The sequence below is a fragment of the Poromitra crassiceps genome, assembly GCF_964638095.1.
Source record: "Poromitra crassiceps genome assembly, chromosome: 2".
Classification (NCBI taxonomy): domain Eukaryota; kingdom Metazoa; phylum Chordata; class Actinopteri; order Beryciformes; family Melamphaidae; genus Poromitra; species Poromitra crassiceps.
In genome coordinates, this window is record NC_139624.1 from 4,801,939 (window position 1) to 4,829,384 (window position 27,446).

At 45.0% G+C, this 27,446-nt stretch overlaps 2 protein-coding genes across 4 annotated transcripts in view; one reads left to right on the forward strand and one right to left on the reverse strand.

Annotated features, from left to right (window-relative positions):
• Positions 1–8,530: 8,530 nt before the first annotated feature.
• On the reverse strand, positions 8,531–20,757 carry atp23 (ATP23 metallopeptidase and ATP synthase assembly factor homolog). The gene is made up of 6 exons (XM_083660149.1): positions 20,567–20,757; positions 19,425–19,470; positions 14,405–14,486; positions 12,848–12,985; positions 10,607–10,690; positions 8,531–9,489 (listed from the first exon to the last, which is right to left on the reverse strand). Exons 1-6 carry the CDS (start codon positions 20,712–20,714, stop codon positions 9,286–9,288), a joined length of 702 nt encoding a protein of 233 aa, XP_083516275.1. The 5' UTR covers positions 20,715–20,757; the 3' UTR covers positions 8,531–9,285.
• A 528-nt stretch (positions 20,758–21,285) lies between these two features.
• rpap3 (RNA polymerase II associated protein 3) overlaps positions 21,286–27,446 on the forward strand; it is a 33,546-nt gene continuing 27,385 nt past the window's right edge. The window contains exons 1-5 of one of the 3 annotated variants that reach the window (XM_083660111.1): positions 21,286–21,405; positions 22,365–22,595; positions 22,714–22,851; positions 23,433–23,543; positions 23,991–24,118. In XM_083660111.1, coding sequence (XP_083516237.1) covers positions 22,371–22,595; positions 22,714–22,851; positions 23,433–23,543; positions 23,991–24,118 — 602 coding nt within the window. In that variant the 5' untranslated portion in view covers positions 21,286–21,405; positions 22,365–22,370. Of the gene's footprint in view, positions 21,406–22,364; positions 22,596–22,713; positions 22,852–23,432; positions 23,544–23,990; positions 24,119–27,446 lie in introns of those variants that run through there. The other 2 variants (XM_083660112.1, XM_083660113.1) reach the window with 2 other exon arrangements.

Below are 27,446 nucleotides of genomic sequence, written 5' to 3' on the forward strand. Positions count from 1 at the left end.
AAACCGCTCACATTACAAGCTAATGTATGCTGAACATCGGGCCCGACCAAGCTTGGCAAGCTGCCAGGCCAGATTTCTCCTCCGATTCTCGGGAGGGGTAAATCGGGCATAAATCGGACCAAAAATCCTGTAGTCTGAGCCAGCCTTTAAATGGTAAATGGCCTGCATTTATATAGCGCTTTTATCCAAAGCGCTTTACAATCAGTAGATAGTCTACATTCACCCATTCATACACCGATGGCGGCCACGCAGGTGCCTACACACCATCGGGAGCAAGGAGGGTTAAGTGTCTTGCCCAAGGACACAACGACAGCAGCTGGGAGGGAGCGGGGATCGAACCGCCAACCCTTGCGTCATTGGCCGACCCGCTCTACCTCCTGAGCTAAAGCCGCCCCCTTTAGTCCATATAACACACAGGGAGGTTGCCAGTGTAAACACAGGTGAAGTTAGTCCATATAACACACAGGGAGGTTGCCAGTGTAAACACAGGTGAAGTTAGTCCATATAACACACAGGGAGGTTGCCAGTGTAAACACAGGTGAAGTTAGTCCATATAACACACAGGGAAGTTGCTGGCATGACTCCATATTAGCCTTCTCCAAACAGCTGACATCAGTGGACCAGTTCTTCACAGTTCCAAACAGACCTATGTTTACACCATAATTTAGTGATAATCTGAAGTACAGCTGACTGATTTGCAATACATAATGGTGTGTCTATCTGTATCTGTGTATCTGTATGGTGTTTCTATTCACACTGTGATTGTCCGTTTTTGTTTTGGAATGTGGAAAGAACTTTAGAGAACGCTGCTGTAGGAGTTGTGCCGGCAACCTCCCTGTGTGTTATATGGACTAACACATTTCACCTGTGTTTCATTTGGCATGAGGGGGAGGAGAAGATGACAGAATGTTCATTTTTGGGTGGACTATTCCTTTAGTGCGTGAAATACTTTGTGGTCTTTATATCAGCCCATGAACACCAATATCTGACTCCGGTTCAAACCCACAGTTAAATAACTCAGCACCCTCCACAGCGCAGGAACCTTAAAGCGATAGTTGTGATTTTTGGAAACCTAGTAGCTATTTGCTACTTACCAATTATGATGATGATTGATAGATTCCTTTCTCAGTACAATCCATCCATGCTGTTCCTCATACTAGATTCAAGATTCAAGATTTTTATTGTCACTCCGTAGTACAAGTATCACGTGTGAAATTCTTGTGCTGTGGACTCCGTTTACAACATAGTGCAAAATAACAGGTGCAGGAAAACAAGAGAAGCAACAAGCAATAAGGCAGTAAGGTGATAAGACAAGCCAAAGACAGTGACATATTCACTGCACATAGGTGCAAATGGCATGGACATACTTTAAACATAATTAAACATAATTAACATTCTGTTTGCACAGGTGCAAATAGCATATACCTAATTAAACATACAATTAAACATTAGACATATGTAATGGTAGCAGCTACAGTACAGTACAGCTACTACACTATTTGTATATGTTAAGGAGTCTCGTGGCCTGCGGTAAGAAACTGTCCCTCAAGCGATTTGTGTGTGCTTTTGGGACCCTGTATCTCCTCCCTGAGGGTAACAGGGAGAACAGGCTGTTGTGGGGGTGGTTTGTGTCTTTGATGATCTTCAGGGACCTCCTGAGGCACCGCTGGTTGTACAGTTCCAGCAGTTCTGGCAGCTCACATCCTGCTGGGCCGCGTGCCTCACTCTTCTTAGCACCCTGCGGTCCATGGTGGTACAGTTCCCGTACCAGGTGGTGAAGCAGCCAGTCAGCAGGCTTTCAATGGTGCCTCTGTAGAAGTCCCTGAGGATTTTTGGCCTTAGCCCAAATTTCTTCAGGCGTCTGAGTCCGTGTAGTCGCTGTTGGGCCTTTTTGATAACAGTGGCGGTGTGGCTGGCCCATGTCAGGTCCTGGTGGATGTTGACTCCCAGGTACTTGAAGCTGTCCACCCTTTCCACCACTGTGCCGTTGATGGTGATTGGGGGGTGTGCGCACCCCCCCTCCCCCCTCCTGTAGTCCACAATGATCTCCTTGGTCTTGGAGACATTCAGAGAGAGGTGGTTGTCCTGGCACCATTGTTCCAGGGCCTCCACCTCCATTCTGTAGGCCGTCTCGTCACTCCTGGAGATCAGCCCCACGACTTCTGTGTCGTCTGCAAACTTCACGATCGTGTTCGAAGTTTGAGTCGCCACGCAGTCGTGGGTCTAGAGGTCATACCAGAAGGGGCTGGAGACGCACCCCTGGAGCGCTCCTATGCTGATGGTCAGTGGGGAGGTGAGGTTGCCCACTCTCACCACCTGGCGACGGTCTGTCAGAAAGTCCAGGATCCAGTCACACATTGCTGTGTTTAGTCCCAGATCCTTGAGCTTGCTTACCAGCCTGGAGGGTACTATGGTGTTGAATGCTGAGCTGTAGTCCACAAACAGCATTCTCACATAGGTGTCCTTCCCCTCCAGGTGGGAGAGGGTCCAGATAGGCTCCAGATAATTAGCCACAAACCAATACAAGGTCACTGGGGTCACGCTCCTGTCTGTGCAAGATGACTACAAAAGAGTGAGCCTCAGTCAGCTTGCACAGACAGGAGCGTGACCCCATTGATCTTGTGTTGGTTTGTGGTTAACTATCTGGAGCTAGTAAAAGCAACAGCACAGATTGTGCTGAGAAAGGAATCTGCCAACATCATCATTGGTAAGTAGCAAATAGGGCTAGGGTTCCAAAAATGTGAACTATCCCTTTAAAACTTCACAAAGATGTACTTGCTACAACTAAATGTAATTAATGAGAGGAGTTGATTAGCACTCTCAGGTTAATTAGTGGAGCATCGTAATGACATCACAGCGGGCGCTGTCTGATTCGTAGAGTGAGTAATGGAAGGCAGTGCTCTCCGTTCAGCGGCGGATCGATTACAGTGCTGTATCTTAGGCCGTAAAACAGCCAACCTGGACACCATGAGGCCAACATTCACCTGGACACCATGAGGCCAACGTTCACCTGGACACCACGAGGCCAACGTTCACCTGGACACCACGAGGCCAACGTTCACCTGGACACCACAAGGCCAACGTTCACCTGGACACCATGAGGCCAACGTTCACCTGGACACCACGAGGCCAACGTTCACCTGGACACCACGAGGCCAACGTTCACCTGGACACCACAAGGCCAACGTTCACCTGGACACCACAAGGCCAACGTTCACCTGGACACCACAAGGCCAACGTTCACCTAGACACCACAAGGCCAACGTTCACCTGGACACCACGAGGCCAACGTTCACCTGGACACCACGAGGCCAACGTTCACCTGGACACCACAAGGCCAACGTTCACCTAGACACCACAAGGCCAACGTTCACCTAGACACCACAAGGCCAACGTTCACCTGGACACCACAAGGCCAACGTTCACCTGGACACCACGAGGCCAACGTTCACCTGGACACGATGAGGCCAACGTTCACCTGGACACCACAAGGCCAATGTTCACCTAGACACCACAAGGCCAACGTTCACCTGGACACCACGAGGCCAACGTTCACCTGGACACCACGAGGCCAACGTTCACCTGGACACCACAAGGCCAACGTTCACCTAGACACCACAAGGCCAACGTTCACCTGGACACCACGAGGCCAACGTTCACCTGGACACCACGAGGCCAACGTTCACCTGGACACCACAAGGCCAACGTTCACCTAGACACCACAAGGCCAACGTTCACCTGGACACCACAAGGCCAACGTTCACCTGGACACCACGAGGCCAACGTTCACCTGGACACGATGAGGCCAACGTTCACCTGGACACCACAAGGCCAACGTTCACCTAGACACCACAAGGCCAACGTTCACCTGGACACCACGAGGCCAACGTTCACCTGGACACCACGAGGCCAACGTTCACCTAGACACCACAAGGCCAACGTTCACCTAGACACCACAAGGCCAACGTTCACCTAGACACCACAAGGCCAACGTTCACCTGGACACCACGAGGCCAACGTTCACCTGGACACCACGAGGCCAACGTTCACCTGGACACCACGAGGCTAACGTTCACCTGGACACCACAAGGCCAACGTTCACCTAGACACCACAAGGCCAACGTTCACCTGGACACCACAAGGCCAACGTTCACCTGGACACCACGAGGCCAACGTTCACCTGGACACCACAAGGCCAACGTTCACCTGGACACCACGAGGCCAACGTTCACCTGGACACCACGAGGCCAACGTTCACCTGGACACCACAAGGTGAAATTACTTCAATTACATTGAGCAATAAAAGTGAACACACTTGGGACACCAGACCTCAGGGCAGGCTACTGGGACAACACTGCCATCTAAAGGCCAGAGGCGGTACGTCATTTACACAGATTTAAAGGTGAAAGAAGAATGATTTTTTGGTCCCATATCACAAAATGACGAAGTTATATAAATTAAACTGATCTTGCATATCTTTGTTTTGACTTGATTCCATTATTTTAATGCAAAGCATGTTCCTTGCTCTTTTATATTTACTGGCAATATTTTTTATTGATGTCCCTATATTGATATATATCACATTGAGCTGCATGCTGTGTATGAAATGTGCTATACAAATAAACTACAACTCTTGATACATAGTTTCTACTATCGCTACATTAGCCAAGGTACTGTAGAGTTCATGTTTAACATTTTTGGATCACCTTTAGAGGACAACACACTGATTTCATGAGACTCTAAAATCAGAACAGTATACCAGTGTACTATAGCAAAATGAAAGTATACTTGCAATTTTGTTGTTGAAAATAAAGAATGCACTGAAGAAAACTGATTATTTCTATGGACAATCCTTTTATTATAAAAGGGAGCATGTAGGCAATGTTTCTCTGTTCTCCGTTTACATTTTTGTCCCACTGATGATGTCATCAGTGATGTCATAAATCACTGTTGATGTCATAAGTGATGTCACTTGAGCAATTGGCAACTGTTGATGTCAAAGTGACATCACTGATGTCGTCATCAGTGAGACACACACACAAGAGAGACTGAGGGAGAGAGGGGGAGAGAGACTGAGGGAGGGGGAGAGAGAGGAGAGGGAGAGACTGAGGGAGAGGGAGGGATATCAGAGGGAGAGAGACTGAGGGTGAGAGAGGAGAGGGAGACTGAGGGAGAGAGACTGAGGGAGAGAGGGAGACATTGCGCATGGCCAGGGCCAGCTCGACGAGCTGCAGGGTGGGCAAGGCTGTGCAGTGGGTGAGCCTAGCAAGCATATAGCATCTAGAGTAGCGTGCGAGATGACTAGTATAAGTAAAATTAAACTTGCTATTTTTTGGGGGGTGGTGGGCATAAAATAAGTATAATGAAAGTTCACTGGAGTAAACTTTCTTTCTCCCATAAATATGTCCTCATACTAAGGAAAAAATTCAGTATATGAGAGCATGCAACAACAGAAATCTTTGTTAAAGTACTACTACACAGTTTTCTTCCTCTGTCGTAATGCTCATCTATTTATTATGATTAGGCTATCATCATTTACTGATCACTTTTGTATCATTTGCATATATATTTAAAATTGTATTCTATGTATGTATGTATGTATGTATGTATAAATGTGTGTATGTATGTATGTATGTACAGTATGTATGTACTGTATGTATGTATGTATGTACAGTATGTAACTATGTATACATGTATGTATGTACTGTATGTATGTATGTATATATCTATGAGGCCATTTACACCTGGCGTTAACATGCATTTTCTGCCATCAGATTGCAATCTGATGGCAGAAATGGGTGTCCTCTCAATCCGCATAAAGTTGCTGTATCCAGATTGAGAGGACACATTGCATTTACACTTGTGTTCAATGTGTACACAATGCATCCCTGACGCCCTCACCACCTCCGGAGGTGATTTGGCCGATCAGATTGCAATCCTTCTTCACTGCGTTTTGGGGGTGTTTACACCTGTACTTCCAAGGGATGAAGCACAATCTGATGACAGAAAACACATGTTAATGCCAGGTGTAAATGGCTTCTCTCTATCCCTTCACTGTATTCGCGGCTTTACAATTCACAAAGCACAAGCTTGTTTTGTTTTGCGTGTACAATTTTATCAAACACATGTAATAGTTGGCACTTGATTCGTACACAATAACACAAGTAATTATATGTTTCACATTGTTTCTTATTTCCTTGTGTGTGACATTGCACAAATCCAAACATCCTTCATTTTCTGATGCGTTTAATTCTCATTAATCCCAGATCCACTGCCTAGAAGCCGTTTTCTTCCCAGCCAATTTTTCTATAAGCTTCTTCTCAAATGAACTTAATCTTCTTAGCTTGTCTTATTGCGCCCACTCGCCTTGTGGTCTGAGCCCACATGAATCTGCCTTTCTCCACCGTTTCCTAGACTTGTGGTGTAAAGAGATAAGTGGCATGTTACACCTCCAACACCACACTACACAGTCCGACCGAGAAATCGATGTGCCGATATCATCGAGCAATATGAGATATTATTGCAGATAAATTGGTATTGGCCGATAAAGTACAAGTAGAAAAGAAACAGAGATGGAATATGGATCTTTCAACCATGTTATGAGTGTTGTCGTTGCATAGTTTGTAGGCTACTACTACTATAGAGTAATCTATAGTCTAACCATAATGGATCTGATATTCTTTTAAAACCTTTTTGTAGTTTTAAGAATTGGACTTTTATTTTATTTATCAAAACTTTTTTGCTATGTTTTTGTTCAAAGTACTATTTATGATGATAAAACAGATAACAAACGTGGGAAACTCTTTGTTTATGTTATGAGTTTCTTGGGGGGGGGGGGGGGGGGGGGTCAGACCATTTATAATTATGAGATTTTTAAATACTCAAATATCAAAATCGGTATCGGTCTTAAAAATCCTATATCGGTTGGGCTCTACATCATACACACCCTTCCTGATTAGGATGCACAGTGACTGGTGTCTGTTGTGGTGCAACTTTCCTCAGTTCACTCGTCTCATGTTAATTTGACTTAGAAATGTCTTAAATCCATGTTATTTACTTGCTTCGCTTTGGTACTCTGTGTGTTTAAGTATTTTGTGTCAAGGTTAAACATGCAAGACGGCCTTCTCGTCTTTAACAACTTTGTCAAAAGTAGATGATTCAAATTGTATGCTTCATTTCGCCTTTAATTTCCCAGGAAGTCCCATTGACATTCAAAACCTCTTTTCAAAAGGTAGAAATACTATATATAGAGGTTTAAAACAAATCAAGAACATGAGAAATGTTGAGATTAAAAATCACATAAAAAAAATCTACTTCCAATTTTGGAGGCAGAGATTTGTCAGACGTATATCTGTATCGGTCGATATTCGCCTCGGTGACTCTGGCATATCAGCAAATACGATGATATTCACTAATGTTTATCTGTTGTGAGTAGGTAGATGTACAGCAGGATGAGGCTAAAAAATGCTTCGAACAAAACAAGCCGCGTGTGTCAGTGTCGTGAGAGAGAAATAAGATTGATGGACATAAAACAAAGTTTGCGAGGGGAGTTAAACAGTCCCCACTGCAGTAGAGAAAGCTCATTTCAACCTGTTGAAAACAAACCCATCTACCATACATTGTGAGGACACTAATGTGACGTTATTCAATGCAGCTATAAACGGTAAGTCTGCTGTTCTAATTTCGATATGCTTGAAGCGCGGCAGCATGCACAGAGAGGGAGAGAGATATATGTGTCGTCATATCGTGATATTGATGTCGGGCCTCGCAACGGGCTCGGGCCAATTAATTTCATAACTCATCTGGGCCGGGTCGGGCACGGGCCGAGATTTCAGGCCCACGCAGCTCTCTACTTCCTGGTCCTCATGGGAAAACCTCATGCCTTGCCCACTGGTTGAGATTCAAAATCTCCGTACACGATTAAACACGATTTCAGACGGAAGCCCGTCTTTTTATTGTCACACGAACACTACAACACATGTATGCGGCCACAACACACTCATGCCGCCGGTGACCGGTGAAATATGTCCTCTGCATTTGACCCATCCAGGCTTGTCCTTTCCTCCAGGGGGCAGGCCAGGAGCAGTGGTCGCTTTTTATTTCCAGCGCCCGGGGACCATCATTGGACCAACTTCAGATGTTGTCGTCACTGGTCGGATGACGATCTTCTGCATGTTTTTAGTGGGGGGTTATGTACGGAGGAACCCCCTGGGGGGTACGGGGAGAACATGCAAACTCCACACAGAAAGGCCCTTTCGACGAGATAGCCCACCTGGGCAGTAGGCACTGAAGATATGGGGGGGTCACAACTCCAGCGCCCACAGCGTCCCAGGCGAGAATCGAACTCAGGAACTTCTAGCTGTGAGGCGACAGCGCTACCGACTGCGCCACCGTACCCCCTTCTGGTACGAGATACCAGAAGTAAAAAAAAAAGCAAGGAGATAAATATTGGGATTAAAAACAGCAAAAAGCACAGCTTGTCATATGAATCGACTTTTAATTCACAATTAGATTCTATTCAAGTGAGGCATAATCCGCTCTATTTACAAAACCTTTTTGTTTTCAGTCACTGAGCACAGACATGAATAATCAAACAACAAACACTGTGTGGTGGATTTCATTCAAAGTCACTGATCCCTTATAAAATAAAACAAGACAAAGACAAAGACAAACCCGCTGGGGCTTCATATCATCGTTTTCAGAGCGAAAATCACTCTCCGCTCCCTTGAAACAGAATTACTGTCCGAAAGGTAGAAGATAAAACGCAGCTTCCATCGGCTCTAGGGCTCTAGGGCTCTAGGGCTGGGTATCGCTACTCTGTACCTTTTAAGGTCAATAAGCCAGTACCAAGGAGTATTGAAACTTCTCCAGTCAAACGATACCTGCTACCGTATATTATTTCTATGGTTTTGCTTACAGCCAATCACCGCACGCGTTCTTGGATTTAATGCAATGCGTCATTGGCTCAGTGGCTACAACCCATACAGTGTATGGTGGTGAAGTCGAGCGCGATGTATGTGACTAAAAAAAGTATTGCATGTAGTACTCTAATCTGTATCACTTTAAGGGTACTGGTATTTGTACTGGTATTGCAGTTCTTTGAAACGATACCCAGCCTTAGGCAGCTCCTTCCTTCAGCTTTTCACCGGTCGAAGCTTCCATCTGAAGCTGTTTCACTGGCGTAAAGGACACAGACAGTCATTCTGCGAAGAAGATGTCAAACTCTTCGCCAAAAGCACCTTGTTTGTTGGGTGGGGGGGATCAATCGATCGGAGTGCGTTGAGGCTACAGGTTGGCGTAATAGCGATCTCTGTTCTCGTAGTCTCTGTAGGCGAACTTGGCGTCCTTCTTGTCGTGCGGGATGCGTCCGAACGGCGCGTGGTCATTGAAGCACGGCTCGAACACCTCGTCCACGATCTTCTCCGCCTCCTCGCGGCTGATCTTCCTCACAGCCAGGATGGAGCGCAGCGCCCGGCCGCGCACGCACGCCTGGAGAGAGAGAGAGAGAGCACCGCGGGAGAGAGAGAGAGGGCGGGTAGAGAGAGAGAGAGAGAGCACCGTGGGAGAGAGAGAGAGGGCGGGTAGAGAGAGAGAGAGAGCACACCAGGGGAGAGAGAGAGAGTGCCGGGGGAGAGAGAGAGAGAGCAACAGGGGAGAGAGAGAGAGAGCACCGCGGGAGAGAGAGAGAGCGCGGGTAGAGAGAGAGAGAGAGCACACCAGGGGAGAGAGAGAGAGTGCCGGGGGAGAGAGAGAGAGCGCGGGTAGAGAGAGAGAGAGAGCACCGCGGGAGAGAGAGAGAGAGAGAGCAACAGGGGAGAGAGAGAGAGTGCCGGGGGAGAGAGAGAGAGAGCAACAGGGGAGAGAGAGAGAGAGCACCGCGGGAGAGAGAGAGCACCGCGGGAGAGAGAGAGCGCGGGTAGAGAGAGAGAGAGAGCACACCAGGGGAGAGGGAGAGAGAGAGAGTGCCGGGGGAGAGAGAGAGAGCAACAGGGGAGAGAGAGAGAGTGCCGGGGGAGAGAGAGAGGGCAACAGGGGAGAGAGAGAGAGCACCACGGGAGAGAGAGCGCGGGTAGAGAGAGAGAGCTCCCGGGGAGAGAGAGAGAGAGAGCGTTGGAGGAGAGAGAGAGCAGTTAGCTGCGCGGTCTGAGAAAGAGAGAAACTGCTACAAGAACGTTTTGTCCTGGCTGCATCTGTCAGTTTCCCAACCCAGTTTAGATGAAACCACGCCCACTTCTGTATTACGTATTCCTCGGATTTCAATCTGGAAAAACATGGCGGCTCGTTTGGAAACTTTCTATTATATTAGGAAAATGGTTCACCAAAATGTGTTTGTGAAAAAATCTGGAAAACGGGTAGTTTGGTGTGTCATTGTTGACTATTGTCCAATCACAATGTTTCTTCCATAGAAAATGTAGTTGTCAGACATTGCAGAGAGAGAGAGAGAAAGAGAGAGAGAGAGAGAGAAAGAAGAGAGAGAGAGAGAGAGAGAGAGAGAGAGAGAGAGAGAGAGAGAGAGAGAGAGAGAGAGAAGAGATAGATAGAGAGGGAAGTTTCATCTAAACTGGGTTGGGAAAACGATAGTGACACATCCTGGCTAAAACCTTACCTGATGATGCTCCTTCAGGCCGAAGTTGAATCTGGCGAGTTCGTTGCTGAAGGCGCAGTCTCCGCTGAGGTTAGCCGCTCGGATCTGAAAATATGAAGGCAAACAATAAACACTGTGCATGATCAGTAAGAAAAGTTTCATACAACTGATCAAGATATTCAACGTTTTTTGTGACTCCGATAAGAAAGTACTGTAGACACAACCTTTTTCTGAATTGAATTACAAAACGTTTTTAAAATGCAATTGAAGGAGAAATTGAGGAGATATTATCGTCGCTCAGTCTTGATCAAATGAAACATGTACCAAACCACTTTATTTGTAGGCCGGGGATTGTAAAATAACCAGGGAAGAGCTTTATGAGGAAAGATTCTCAAAACGCTTTTCGGTTTGGAGGAAAAAATGGCAGTCTTTTGAGAAATACAGGATACGGAACTGTCCATCTGTAATTGACTGATCTTTGGTGCCAGGTGATGTGTCACCTGTCGGACTCCGGGCCGGATCTGGACCCAGTGACGGTTCTGTGTGGGCCACGACCCATTTCACTAAGATTCACAAAGTGTTTTTTTCCACGGGCGCAGCTGTAGACCATAGGCTAGCTTATACGGTAATCGCTCAGTGGAGCTAGGAGGTCACAGACCAATCACATGCGTCTACTAAATTGAACTCGCCCGGTCAAAGTGATTGTTTACGGCGCATGGAGAGGTCGCTAGGGAAACACAGAGTGAGAGAGATGAAAGCTACAGAGAGATGACAGCATGTCTTGCTCCAAGATAAGTGTGTTCAATTCTCTGCAGTGAAGCACTGCGACACGGATAAATGACCTAATTGCACTCAGCAGGGAGATATGAGCATTAAGCTCGTCTCATATCTGAGGCTTTGACCAGAAAATACTAGACTGCATCTGAGATCTCATATATTTATCTTTGTAAGTTTTTTTGCTTTTGTTTTTTATAGCGTTGATGTTCCAAAAAGAGTCCAACGGACGTACGTAAATCTATCCGTTAGTAATTCTGTTTTCTATTCCTACAAATCAGAAACTATGTTCGATCCAGCATTCAGGCCTTTGAAGCGCTCCCAAATGAACATGCTCTTTTTGATGTTTTGCTGAGCCCTCCTCACTCCAGGCACCTCATCTCTAGATTTGTGTGTCTATTTGATGACTGTACCATGGCCTCTACTGAGAGGATCAGAGAGGCATGGCAGGAAGAACTTGGTACTGAATTATCTGACATTATATGGGAAAGGAGCCTGTCGGTTGTACAACTCTGCTCAGTTAATAGCAGACATCAGCTGATCCAGTTTAAAGTCACTCACCGTCTCCATTACTCCAAGCATAGGCTACATAAGATATATCCCTCTGTCTCACCGCTATGTGATAGGTGTCAGGTGTCGGAGGGCACATTGTCACATGCTTTTTGGTTCTGCGCTTCACTGTCCGGATTCTGGGCTAAGATATTTGACTGGTACTCGAAGGCTTATAAAATAACCCTTCAGCCCGAAGCAGAACTTGCCATCTTCGGCTGCTCGGAACTTTCTCTGGACTTCCCCACAACTGTGCAGCACTCTCTGACGCAAGGGACAATTGTTGCCAAAAAACTAATCTTGAAAGAATGGAAGTCTTCTACTTCGCCTTCTTTTCAATTGTGGCTGACGGAAATTACCTCTGTTATAGGGATGGAGAGGATTAGGTTCCTGAGGACCGACTCACTAAAGAAATTCTTTGCCATTTGGAGCCCGTTTCTAGCCTACCTTGTTGAGGTTGCGGGAGACGGATGAGCACAATAATGTACCTCTCGTAAAAATATAAGCACCTTACACGACTGGTAGCACTGAATGTTGAAAATGTGTATTTATTTTTATTTTTTGTTTGTTTGTTTTTGTTTTTTCCGTTCTGTGTCTGAGCCTGTTTGTCTTGTTCATATGTTGTTCTGAAAAACTGAAAATAAAATATATAAAAAAAAAAAAAAGTAATTCTGTTTTCTGATGGATCACTGTGGCTGCAGCATTCAAATGTTGATTTAAAATCCAGATGTCAAAGTTATAAATTAAGCTTTGAACTATTTGGTACAGCCCTAAAAATGACCACCATGATCACTACAATTGATGATGATTTTTTTTTTTTTTTTTACGATCCTACCAGGACAATATTATCATTAGCAGCAGAAGCCTCGAAAACGAGATGATACATCTCAAGGGGTTCATCCTAATACAAATGTGATGATATTTGTGTGACAGGCTCACCTCAGAGCAGGCCAGGTGTCTGTAGTTGTTGAACCAGTCGACGTGCGCGCGGCAGTGGTCGAAGGCGTGGATCAGCTCGTGCGTCACAACCCGGTTCATATGGGCCTGCTGGTGGATGTTGTTCTGACACAGAACGATCTGGAAGCAACGCGCGCACACACACACACACACACACACACACACACACACACACACACACACACACACACACACACACACACACACACACACACGATGGTAATCCACATTCTGACTGAACGGGTTTGTTTTGTTGAACTTTTATCTGATTCAGAATGTTTTGATTTATAATGTTGAGTGGAGACAGACTTTCTTATGGGCCAATTTCTTTCTGCAATTCATTCTTGATGGTAAGGAGGCGCTAGGAGCGCTCCTCTTCCCAGCATGCACCTGGTGTTTAGCGCTCTCGGCGGCTAGTGTTTTTGGGCGGAGCTCTGGGCTCCTCAAGCAGAGAGAAGTTAAACTTTTGGAGAAGAGCGCTGCTCATCAATGTCACTTTTTTCCACAGCAAAAAATAAGCGCTCCGCGTGCGATAGAGCTTTAATTGCCCCTCAATTTGTTCGAATATATCATAAGATATCATAAGTTAATTGGTTAATTCCGCCCCCCCCTCCCCCATGTTACATAAGAGATAGTCATCTTTTCTCTTTGATGTCTTAACGAGCAGCTGTTGAGAGCTGCTGCATGTAGGCTACATGGCGATGTTTTGGTTGGTTTGGTTGGTGACCAGCATCATTTTAATTTGTCGGACTTTGATTAATTATAATAATGAAACTCAGGGCCCATCGTTCACCCTCGTTTCAATCCGGGAGGGGTGGATGCCATAACGTTGTATATGCGTGCAGCCATTTGAGCCGCCCACCCAGACGAAGAAGGAAGAATTACTGATGAGTCGCGTTGAGGCTAGTGTTGTGATTGTCCGCTCCTGGCTTTGTTGTTGTCTGCATCAGTCTGCATTGCCCGCCTCCATTTTGTCTTGTGTCTCTCATCAAAACAACAACTTGTGTAAAGACATGTCAGGTGGTCAGGATAGGTCAAGCTGTTAGAGCGGAGCGCCCTCTGCTGCATCATCAATGAATTACATAAAATTTAAAAAACGCTGCCAAAAAACAATATTATTATTATTATTTTAATTCGGATGGGTCAATTACATATCGAACGTCCCCCCCTCTCCCACATTCAAAGTTACTGCTGTCGTTCACCTTCAGTTCACATTGTACTTCCTCACACAACTGGAAGACTTACACTCACACTGCAGGAGCTGAGCTGCAGTTCAAAGAGCATGGTGTAGGCTGACATGTTTGTATGAATTTACATTTTGGGCTCATGATTAGTATGAAAATAACCCCCCCCCCCCCCCACACACAATAAAAAATAAAAAATACAGACTGCCAGGGCAGAAATATGGAGATAAGGTGGCATTCTAAGGCGCGCGAACTCCTGGGCATGTTCCATTTCAGGAACAGTGGCCAGCTGCTTTACAAAAGCCAGTCTAGATGCAGCTATGTGTGATTTGCTATATTATAAGATGTTCCTCACCTGAGACGATGTGGCGTCGAAGCCTCCGCTCACCGTGCCGTCACAGTCCTCACAGGAGAAGTGTCGCTCTTTCAACACGGCGCTGTGTGGAGAGAGAGACACCACACGGCTGCTCGTAAACACACTGCCCCGGGAGAGACCACACGGCTGCTCATAAAGACACTGCCCGGGGAGAGGGGTGAACATTTTCAAGCACCAAATCCCTACATTGGGAGGCCAGAGTACATCTTTGGTGGTCCAAATGTAAATGTATGTAAAGACAATACAGAAAAGGCAATTTAACAGAACTTAACACAGCCTTCCTTAACTGTGACACTTCAAGTTAAGTTATCCTTTATTTATTCCCGTGGGGAAATTCATCCTCTGCATTTGACCCATCCTCTACTAGGAACCTTCCTAGAACTAGGAGCAGTGGGCAGCCGCAGTGCAGCGCCCGGGGACCAACTCCAGTTCTTTTGCCAGTACCTTGGTCAGGGGCACTGACAGGAGTCTTAACCCTAACATACATGTCTTTGACAGGAGTATTAACCCTCACATACATGTATTTGATGGTGGGAGGAAACCGGAGCACCCAGAGGAAACCCACACAAACACAGGGAGAACATGCAAACTCCACACAGAAAGGACCTGGGATGGACCGAGGTTCGAACCCAGGACCTTCTTGCTGTGAGGCAACAGTGCTAACCACTGAGCCACCGTGCCATTAGTCTGACTGGCTTGAAGCATCATGGTGGACTTAGCTCTCTCATTGGTGCTGGATGGAAATCCCATTCCGCTCCCTGCAAGCTCTGCTTTGGCTCCGACCCGCTCTGACTGCGGCTGCGACCATATATGGATTTCCTTTCCACTCCGCCCATGTCAAATCTGTATGCCTCTGCTGCTGTACGTTTCCAATCTGCCGATCTCAAATGCCTGCGCTGCTGCCTTTGAAACAATAACAAGAGTAGCGCTAGCCGCTAGCTCGTTGCTACACGGTGAAAACAATTGCATGGTACTTTTTTCGGTGGATGCTGTTTATTTTATTTTTTTATTTTATTTAACCTTTATTTATCCAGGGAGGACCATTGAGAGCATGCTCTCTTTTTCAAGGACGCCCTGTTTACAACAAATATCACAAGTTCAACAATACAAATCAGGAATAAGAATAGACTGTGGCATTATAAAATAACACAATCACACTCAAACAGATGAAAACAATACAGACATATAAAATCACAGGTACAGACAGTTAAGAGGGCAATGTAAAACAGGTGCAAGTCCTGTGCGATCCATCCTCAAGTAGCGTTTTGAATGACTCTATAGAGACCAGTTGGTCCAGTTTGAGAGAGTCCTGAAGTTTATTCCATCTATGAGGTGCGTAAAAGATAAAAGCATTTTTACCTGCTTCACTATTCATACGTGGAATAACCAGTCTAATGTGTGTCTGTGAACGAGTCTGATAACTTAAAGTACTAAAATTTAAAAGCGAGGACAGATATAGTGGGAGCTTACCGCGCACAGGGCCTTATAAATGAACAAAAGACAATGCTGATCTCTACGGACGGTCAGAGAAGGCCAACCTACTTTTTCATAGAGAGTACAATGATGAGTGAGAAACCCATCACCAGTGATGAATCTCAAAGCACTAGGGATGTTCATCAATTATCGAAAATCGATAATCGATCGTTAAGGATTGGAATCGATCCTGTGGCATTTGGATCGATTTTTTAATTATTAAAAAAAAAAAAAAAAAAAAAAAAAAATTTTTTTTTTTTTTTTTTTTGGACTAGGTTTGGGTGGAATTCGTTACTCCTCGCCCCACTCCATTGCACAGCCGACTAACGTGAGGTGGAGCTTCATATAGTCTCTAGTTTTCTGGCTGGGCACGGGCCTTTGTGCCAACAAAACTGTTTTAAACATGGGAAATTCACACCGGCATGCGCCGGGGACAGCAGTGTTGGAGAGGAGACACATTGAAATAAAGAGTTCATTGAGGAGAACACGTTGTCTTTCGTATTTTCTGCCATAGGCATTCATTTTGTAAAAAAAAAAAAAAAAAAAAAAAAAAAAAAATTGAAAATTTTCTAAGTACGGTATTAATAAAATCGATAATCGATAATTGATCGTTAATTCTCACCGATTATCGATTTTGGAAATTTTTCAAAATGAACATCCCTACAAAGCACTATGAAATACTGCATCAAGAGGCTTCAGTGTGGAAGGTGAAGCGTGCATGTATAGTACATCACCATAATCAAAGACAGACATTACAAGATATTGCACAATGGTTTTTCTGCTAGATAAAGAGAAACAAGACCTGTTTCTGTAAAGGAAACCAATCTTTCCCCTTAGCTTTTTGGTTAGATGTCCTACATGGATTTGAAATGAGAGCTTAGAATCTAGCCAAATGCCCAAGTATTTATAAGAGTTGACAATTTCAATTTGTTCACCTTTAAGAGTATGAATACCTACATTTGGATCAGACCCAGGTGATCTTGAGAATAGCATGCATTTGGTCTTGTCAGAGTTCAGAACCAGCTTGTGACTAATTAGAGCCAACTGAAATGCGTCAAAAGCAGTCTGCAGGCTTGCAGTGGCTGCTGCAAGACTGGCACCAACACTATACAAAATTGTGTCATCAGCATAATAATGGACATCACAATGCTGTGAGGGGAGTACAATATTATTAACACATTCACTGCCAACAACGTATGAACACGTTTTCAGAATCCAGCTGTTCCCTGCCAACAACGTGTTTACACGTTTTTGGCATCGATTTTTTTTTTTTGACGGTGGGTTGTGCATCTAACCCTTTTACATCTCTTATATAATTATTGGAGCCACCGAACGTTTACAACCCATTCCACCGACCCACTAAGTGGCAACAGTGCTCTCCTGGCTAGAGGAAGGAAAGCATTTTTTTAACTTGTCACGCCATTCTCAGCCCAGCCATTCTCATGAAAAATGGATGGGGGAAAACGCTCTCCTTTTCGCGCTGATTGCTGGCGATGCGGGATTGCAAATTTACATAATAGATTCAGCCGATCTACTATGATCGGGTGATAGATTACAGGTGGAGGAACACACTTTGAAACACGCAGCATAAATATGACCAGAATCGCAAAAGCTTCTCTCAACCAAAACTCCAAACGAGCGAGTCCATCCCGACTTCCTCAAACAGCGGCCGTGCAGACATGCAGGCACAGGAGAGCAGCAAAGCACTGACTGGTGACAAGCTTGTCCGCCCACGGAGGGAGGAGTTGAAGCAACTCGAGAGGGAGGGAGAGAGAGAGAGAGAGAGAGAGAGAGAGAGAGAGAGCGAGGGAGGGAGAGCGAGAGGGAGGGAGAGAGAGAGAGCGAGAGGGGGAGGGAGAGAGAGAGAGAGAGAGCCAAAAATGAATGGTTAAAGTGACTGTTCCATCCAATTTCACAAAAAGCCGTTTATCTCTGAATATTCTTTCTGACGCTAAAACCATGCTGTATTCAACTGCTAATGCTTACATAACTACTAACTCTACAAACTAACTCTTTTAGACAGAGAAAGTACACATTCTATTAGTACTTTTGAGATATTGTATGTTCACAAACTCCAAGCTGAAACGAATCCTCGGCTCTTGTAAAATGAGCCATAATCCTCAAAAAACGGCTTGGCAGAAGCTACCTACAGCAAAAAAAAACGGCTGGCAGTCAATGTGTTAACATAAAGAGGGAATAATAGAGGGCCCAAAATTGACCCTTGTGGGACACCTTTACCAATAACAAGAGAGCTCGATCTAAAGCCATCGGCAACAACTGCCTGTGTTCTCTCAGAAAGGTAATTAGAGAACCATCTGATAGAAAGATGATCAAAGATGCTGTAAAGGTATTACAGAGCCTTTTTCCCCTCTAATCCACAGTGCTGCTATTACTTGCCAGACTCTCTCCCGCTGCAGCGAGAGAGTCTGGCAAACAAGACTACCATAAAAAAGAGATGATCTCTGCACTACCGTGTGCGTCAGGTGGTCTCTGCACTACCGTGTGCGTCAGGTGGTCTCTGCACTACCGTGTGCGTCAGGTGCGTCGGAGAAGCAGGACAACTAGAAGAGGCAAAAAGCTCCCGCACACTGACTTCAATAAAGCAAGACTTTTATTCAATAACAAAATGCAACGTTTCGGTCAACCAAAAAAACTAAAAATCCAAAAGGCTTCTCTTCTTTTTAACAACAAATCATGATCCCCACGTCTGGGTGGCAGGGGAACTTTTTCAATGCCACAGAAGCGTAAAGAGGATATGTCGTGTTTCAAGTCATTAAAGTGGACAGCTATAGGGTAGTCCCTATCATTGCGCCGAAACGTTTAGTTACCTTTTTAATTTTGATCAATGCACATTATGTAAATAAAGATACAATAATTTCCTAATTGTGTGTTTTCATGCAAATAACCACTATATAGATGACAATAACAAAGTAAAAGGATAACATATAGATTTTTGGACGTTTTACACTGACTTTAAGATGGTTGAAATTATTTTTCGGGATGGTTCCCGGGACGGCGATGTCATTCTGCTACTGCTGTTGTTTTGGTGACAGTGATGCAAACATAGTGTAATAAGTAACGAGTTACTCTACACAAGAAATAATAATATTGTAAGGCGTAACTTATTACTTTCAAATGAAAGTAACTAGTATTATGTAGTATATTACATTTTGAAAGTAACTTGCCCAACACTGGTGTTGGGTTCATCTTTCGTCTGCCAGCAGCCCAGTATTTTACGTTTATGTTCTTACATATTCGTATTATACATATTCATATTCTAGCCACTTGCACTCCATACAGTATTTGCCTCATTTTTCCTACTAAGGTTTTTCTTGGGAGTTTTTCCTTGTGCGCATTTAGGGTCAAGGCCGGGGGTGGCGGGTAGGTTAGGCTACGTAGAACAGGCACGAGTGTTTGTCTTGCTAAAGTCTGCTCTTGCCTTGTCTTTTGGCTGTACTTGTCCTGTATCATTTTGTTCACCACTGTAACAATATTATAACATCTATAATTCTACCACATTACCTACCATCCTGAACTCTTCATGGCTCCCAGAAGAAGCTTTGCATACGGACCTGAGAGAAGACAAGTCACATGATATACAGATCAAGTCACATGATATACAGATCAGCTGGGGACACACTGTGCAGCAGCAGAGGAGGGACCAAGTCACTCTCAAGTCTGAGGCATTAGTCCAAAGTAGAACAGCAAGTCAAATCAGAACAAATCAAGAGTCCAGGATCAATTTAATATCTTAAAGAAAACTAAATATCTAGGACTTTGCAATGCAATATGGTTTTAATATAATTAAAACTAGGTAAGCGCATCATGAGTTTGATTTCTATCATCGGTTTCAACTTCAATGAAATCAATCATTCCATATTCAGAAATTCAGAAAACAGAATTTAAATTCAGTCGTCTGCTGGAACAAATCTCATCACTTTCAATTAATTTACACAAACACAAGATGTCAAGTCAAGAGTCTAGTCCCAAGTCACCAGAACCCAAGTCAAGTCTCAAGTCTTCTCTTCATGCATCAAGTCAAGTTTCAAGCAATTAAAACTGTGACTTCACTGACTTGAGTCCAAGTCATGTGACTCGAGTCATGTCTGGTGTACAGTAACAAGTTACATGTATTTGTTTTGTTTGTTGTTTCCATTGTATACATGCATCAGATAATTGTATTTCCCCAGTGAGGTAATGTTATTTTTTGTATAATCCCACGTGGGTTTCAAACCTCTCTGGTATGCCTATTTTGTATTGTGAATGAATGAATGAATGAATGAAAACTTTATTTAACAGATTGCAGATTGGGTACAATACAGTACGGCTCAATACACACAATTGTCAAGGGGATGCAGACCAGAGAAAGACGTTTGCTGTGTTTATTCTTCTTTTTAATGACGCGAAGAAATAAAACACAAAAGCTAGTCAGTGACAGTCACAGCTGGTGCTAGCCTCCCCTCACACAGCTAGCTAGCTAGCTAAACTAGCCTACCAGCATATGCTACATGAAAGGCAGGGTTCATGTCAAAATGAATACGCTACAATATGAATATGGCTGTGGATGACATCATGCAGAGAAAGCTGTTTATCAGACCAGATCTCTCCTGTTTTCTGCTAGAATGACATTTCAATGTGAAGGCAGCTAGCTTAGCTTAGCTTACTCACTGGTTTCCATTGCGAACTGTAGCATGACCCGACACTTGTTGTTGAAAGTGAACAGGCTTTCTGCGATGGAGCCTTTGGCATACTTCCCCTTGTTCCTCTCCGGGAACAGGTCGTATCCATAATCCTCCTCTGGTTTAGTCTGCTCCATGTTGTCAGATGGTTTCTGTCTGCTGAGCTCTCTGCTAGCTACCGGCGTCAGCTACACAGAGAGGTCATCATCATCATGCTGCTGGGCAAACCACGTGGTCAGTCAAAGGTCACGTGTTTATTTTGTTTATTTTTCTTGTACTATTTTGCGCTGCTGCCATACATTAGAATAAGAGTCAAGAAGTTCAGCTATTTTTCAATAGATAAAAACGAATGTAAATAAATACATAAATAAATAAATGTTTTTAAACAGACGGACACTCATAGATCGTCTATTGACAAGATGTGCACCAAAAATGAATCATGAAAGTTGTAGTAGGAAGGAAGTTTCATGCTTTTTGCTTACCTTGACAACAACACTTCTGACTACACGTCTGCCTTCTTCTGAATGCGGCTACGGGCTACACAATCACTACAGAAGGTGAGGGGGGACGCTCACCTTTACAGTCGGGACGTTTTTTAATTGAGCGAATCATCATCTTCTTCACCATAGACGATCTTTGATTGACGTCCAGCACCGCAGCAGCAACGCGCCTGCGCCGCTGCTCTGCTGTCATGGCGCCGAACATAAACAGACAAGCAGGCAGGCCGGGGGCGACACGTTAACTTTACAGCGATATTTCTAAATAACCTACCTAACAGCTGAGCTGTGATCGCCACCGAGAGAGGAAGCAGCTGGCAGCCAGGTAGAGGTACTGCACTGAGTTCTGTCGCTGCCTGGCGACTCATTTCTGTTTAGCGTACTTCTTCTTGTGTCAGTGATGCTAATGCTGCTAGCTGCTAGCAGCCGCATGACAGACAACATCTGTATCTGTCTCCATCGGAAAGCGCTTCTCTGACGTGAACGTTACACTCCTGTTGTTGTTGTTTGTGTATGTGATGTAACTTAGATGTCAGTGCTCAAATACAGACTGTAATTTAGGTGAAAATTGTGGAGAAATGAATGTCACTGACACTTTGAAGAGCCCATGTGACCTCTTTATTTGTCAGACAGACTCACAACTACAAAAAATGGCTATGTACCCTTTAAAATGATCTTAAACAAGTTATCATAAAACAAAAGTAAAGGTCCTGAATATGAGCCTACAATAGGCTATGCATCAGTGCCTACAGTACAATCCAGTTTATTGGAGGGGGTGTAGTTAACTTCATGAGCTGATTGACAAAGTTACCATTCACAAATGGCTATCATACCAAAATATCTACAGACAGTTAACTCGATTATGGCACCATGAGTGGTACCATAATCTGCTCTGGCCCATGGACTACAATTCAAAAGCTTTATAGTTTCCAGAACATTCCTGTGTCAGAGCAACCTGATGTGTTTGTTTCTCAGGTTAGGATGTCCCAGGCGGGGGGAGCAGGGCGGTGGAGCTCATGTGTCTTTGTTTGTTAGGTTAGGAAGGATGTCCCAGGCGGGGGGAGCAGGGTGGTGGTGAAGCTTATGTGTGTTTGTTTGTTTGTTAGGTTAGGATGTCCCATGCGGGGGCAAGACAGTGGCACTGATGTGTGTTTTTCTGTTTGTTAGGTTAGGATGTCCTCGGTGGGGGGCGGGCACGGCAGTGGAGCTGATGTGTGTTTGTTTCTCAGGTGGGGATGTCCCAGGCAGGGGGGAGCAGGGCGGTGGAGCTGATGTGTGTTTGTTTCTCAGGTGGGGATGTCCCAGGCAGGGGGGAGCAGGGCAGTGGAGCTGCAGCTGCAGATGCGTCAGAATGCAGAGGACCTGCAGAGCTTCATGAAGGAGCTGGACGGCTGGGAGGGCGACATGAAGAGGAGAGACCAGCAGCTCAGAGAGGAGGGAGGAGAGACGTCACAGGATGGACAGGTGGGTCCCCAAGACTCCACCACCAGCCATTTGGTCCAAGTCTCAAGCACGTCCCAGGTAATTCTTCTTGGACAAGTCAAGTCAAGTCGAGCCCTTAGTTAGTCGAGTTCTTAATTAAGGCAAGTCAAGTCCCAGGTTAAGTCACACTCTCTTTCTCCCTCTCTCTCTGTTGTAGAAAGTGCTCCCACCCGTGCGGAACAGAGAATACAAAATGAAGAAGAGAGAGAAGAAGAAGCTGGTAAAGACAGAAGAAGCCAAGCAGACATCGAGGATCAAAGCATACGACTATCCATCCTGGGACAAGTTTGATGTGGTCAGTCAGCTGATCTGATCTGACACTATTGAAGGGATTGTTCAGTGATTATTTTGATCCTATTGATCACTAACCATGTCCTGCGACGATTGATCCATTAATCCATTAGTTGTCAACTATTAAATAAAACACCAACTATATTGATTTTCGATTAATCGGTTTGAGTATTTTATTAAGGGGGAAAAAGTCTAAATTCTCTGAATCCAGCTTCCTAAATGTGAATGTTTTCTGGTTTCTTTACTCCTGTATGACGGTAAACTGATTATCTTTGGGTTGTGGACAAAACAAGACATTTGAGGACGTCATCTTGGGCTTTGGGGAAACTCTGATCCACATTTTTCACCAATTTCTGACATTTTATAGACCAGACAACTAATCGATTAATCGACAATGAAATCTCATGGAATGACTCGTAAGAGATTTTATGAGTTGCGGTTTCATTACTTCCTGATTTGCGCTAACGAACGATAACAGAAGGTGGCTGACCTATAGACAAATGGACTAAGGTGTGTGTGTGTGTGTGTGTGTGTGTGTGTGTGTGTGTGTGTGTGTGTGTGTGTGTGTGTGTGTGTGTGTGTCAGGATAAAGCTCTCTCAGCGGTGGATAAAGAGGAGAGTGGAGCGGAGTGGAACGAGTCCGACTCAGAGGAAGCTGCAGTGGATCAGCAGAGATCGCAGGCTGAGAAGGAGCAGGTCAGTGAGACACCAGACGGCGCTACCCAACTTAAACAAGCCCGTCGGGCCGGGCCGGGTTCGGGCTGACAATTTATGCTAATTGGAGAGATCTGGAAGGGGTCGAGCTGCACACAAAAAACCCTCAAAATAGTCTGTGCATATTTACAGTAGGCTAATCTGCATTTTTACATGTGACCACACAGCGCTGTCCAGTGTCCATGGTGCTGATTGCTAATTTTGGAGTCAATCAATTCTCAAGACTTTCTCTACTTGTTAAAATGAAGCTATTTATTTTATTCATCCAACATCTCCTGTTTGCTGTAACTATAAGGTGAATGTATAGCCTGGGAACCTGATTATCAATCAAATTCATAACGATCGATTATCGATCTTCGATCATTGATTCATTATCATCCCTTATTTCCATATGTTGTCCCTGTCCCCCCCCCCCCCCCCCCCTTCCAGGGTAACGCGTTTTTCAAAGAAGGGAAATATGATGACGCCATTGAGTGTTACACCAGAGCCATGAGCGTCGACCCGTACAACCCTGTCCTCCCTACAAACAGAGCCGCCTGCTTCCTCAGACTCAGGAAGTAAGACTTCATATCAGAGTTGATTAATAGCTTGAGTCTTGACTTGCTGCATGAAGAGAAGACTTGAGACTGGACTTGGGTTCTGGTGACTTATGCCTGGTTCAGACTACACAAATTCAGCCCGATATTAGACCGATTTGGTCGTGCGCGACAGATTATCAGCGTCGGGCCCGAATATGACCGTCGGGGACGACGATCGGCCGTCTTCACCTCTTGTAGTGTGACATAATCAAAGACCAGCGTCGGGACCAGTCGGGACGTCTAGGACGCCTCACGACGCCCTGACGAAAAGACTGGCATGTCAGTCTTTTGGACATGGTTTCGCCTAGTGTGACACCCCGGAAGACAGGTATCAGGTCCTGGGGAGACCGCTCCCCGCTCGATACAGATTTCACCCGCTCGCACTCACCGCTCCGTTCCGCTCCGCTCAAAAGAATAAAAGAGATAAAAAGGCCAGGGTGTTTTAATTTGCGTTTAAACGCCTGGGCAATGGGCATTGCTCACTACAAATAACATGAGCTCAGCAGAGTCGGCTGCATGTTCGTTTCTCTTCCTTCTCGTCTCGCAGCAGCTGGCAAGAAAATAGTGGGCGTGCACATGAAGTAAGTTGGAGGCTGGAGCGGACATCACAGTGCATCACAGTAGAGCCTGTCACTCATCCAAATAACGTTAATTCTGCAAGGGATATATATAGCACCTGGATTACATACATGTTTCACATAGGGTTGTGTTTGGATTTCAATGTTTTGTTTTGCCCAATATTGAAATGTTTTACAATTGCATGTTGTGCTAACATAAACATTATTTCTATCTACCACTTTAGCCTATTTAGGCTGATTTGGTTGCTATTTCTTGTCAATGTAGTGGCCTCAATGCATGCTGGGAGATTTCGTTCACAGGTCCGCCTCCCCGACGACCTGTGAACTCGCTGACGACAGCTGACGACGTGATGACGGTGGCATACGATGCTCTGTCGGTGTTAAGCGAGAATACACTTGTAGTGTGGCCAGTCTCCCGACCAAGACATGTCACGAATTTATGGCAGTATGATGGCCTCGTCTGACATGGTGACATCGTGAACGACAAAAAATATCGTGTAGTCTGATCCTGGCATTAGTTGGGACTTGACTCTGACTTGTACTTTGATGACTTGAAAAGGTTTCTAAAGTCTTGACTTGAGATCTTGTGTTTGTGTAAATGACTTAGATTGGAAGTGATGAGATTTGTTCCAGCAGACGACTGCATTTAAATTCTGTTTTCTGAATTTGTTGTGATTGAATTGAAGTTGAAACTGATTATAGAAGTCAAACTCATGATGCTCTTACCTTGCTCTCTCGCCTGCCCTATTGGCGCACACGTGTGTGTGTGTGTGTGTGTGTGTGTGTGTGTGTGTGTGTGTGTGTGTGTGTGTGTGTGTGTGTTTGTTGCTCACTATTGGATCAGTGATGTCAATGCCTCCTTGTTTGTTTGTGTGTGTGTGTGTGTGTGTGCGCGCGCCCCATTATGATATCACTGATGACATCATCTGTGTGTGTGTGTGTGTGTGTGTGTGTGTGTGTGGCCCCCTATGACATCACTGATCAGTCTTGTCACAATGCCTTCTTGTGTGTGTGTGTGTGTGTGTGTGTGTGTGTGTGTGTGTGCCCTTATGACATCACTTTTGACATCATCACTGATGACATCATCACTGATGACATCATTAGCTAATTAGCCTAATAAAAAAATCCGGATCCGTCCAGGGGTTTCCCTATGCGTAATTAGTTCATTAAACAATTTCCAGCCGACTACTTTTTGACCGTCAATTTTTGACCGTCACCGTTTATCACTGTCACTTTAAATCCCTGGAAGCGAGCAGCAGCGGAGCAGAGCCCCCTCCTTTCTGTGTAACGTTATGTCATCACAGTCAGACACATGGGCCAATGTTTTGGTTTGTGCGCCGCTATATAGGCTACAGTATGCCAAGGTTTGAAGCACATTTGATTGACAAAACAGTCGTTCTATAACCGCGCACGTTTGTGATTAATAGCGCTAATAAGTAATGTTACGTTAAACGGACTTGACTAACGTAACGTTATCATCATCACCTGTCATGCTAGCCGTGACACACACTGTAAAAGGAAAACCCTTTAGAGTGTGTCATGGCTACTGTCATGCTTTGTCATCTGGCTTGTGTCAGCTGTACACACAGCACTGTCTAACTCCTAGTGTTATCTGTGTGGACCTGTTGCTGCAGTATTTGTATCCGCAAAATACCGTGAAATGCATTGTTATCAACTGTTACAACAACAATGGCTGGCCTGGCTAGAGCTAACCCCGCAGCATCTCTACTGGCTAGAGCTAACCCCGCAGCATCTCTACTGGCTAGAGCTAACCCCGCAGCATCTCTACTGGCTAGAGCTAACCCCGCAGCATCTCTACTGGCTAGAGCTAACCCCGCAGCATCTCTACTGGCTAGAGCTAACCCCGGCTGTTTCCCCACTGTTTAAATGGAACGACGACAACACGGGTGTGACGTCATTCAACCGTCACATTACCATATGAAAATGTAAAGGAAATAAACTAAGCTAAGGCTACCCCTCATAATAATGACATCATGTAGGATAAGCACTGGAGGGATGTGGATTATATGGCCCACAGGCTGCTTCCTCCATCTCACTAACGTTACAACGTCATTCTTTTATCATTAATAATAATAATAATGATTGGATTTATATAGCACCTTTCCAAGTGCTCAAAGCGCTTCACAGAATCATTATTCGTTCACACCATTCGTACCGGTGGTTCGAAGGCGTGGCAGCCACACATCGGCGCTCAACGGCCCCTCCGACCACCATCATTCATGTCTACATTCATACCGATCATACGAGGCAAGCAGGGTTAAGTGTCTTGCCCAAGGACACAACGACAGCAGCTGGGAGGGAGCGGGGATCGAGCCGCCAACCCTTGCGTCATTGGCCGACCCGCTCTACCTCCTGAGCTAAAGCAGAACAGAGAGAGGGAGACAGCACCAGCCTTCTGACATTATCATTTTGCTCTCAAAGTGCACCAGATTGGTGCATTTTACTTTAAAATGTACACAATTTTCTTCCCCGCGACCCCCCTAGCCGGCTACTACTTTCAGCTAGCTGGACGTTCTCGGACCTAGCGGAAAACACTGGTCACCCGCACGGGTGCCCTTTGCACACCCTGAAGGTTTCAGCCCAATCGTACGTAAAACGGCATAGCTGTGGCCGAACACAGAACTGGAAACAAACAAACAAAGTCCACATACTAAATTTTATATAGAGTAGAAGATAGATAGATTCAAACCATATTGCATTGAAAAGTG

Bases quoted from the DNA above. Each gene is read 5' to 3' on its own strand.
- atp23 (XM_083660149.1), bottom strand. From the start codon at position 20,714: ATGGAGCAGACTAAACCAGAGGAGGATTATGGATACGACCTGTTCCCG. The intron at 14,487-19,424 runs GTAGGTAATGTG...CTCTCCACACAG, and splicing joins GCCATGAAGAGTTCAGGATG to CGCCGTGTTGAAAGAGCGAC. The intron at 12,986-14,404 runs GTGAGGAACATC...CGTTGCTTCCAG, and splicing joins TCGACGCCACATCGTCTCAG to ATCGTTCTGTGTCAGAACAA.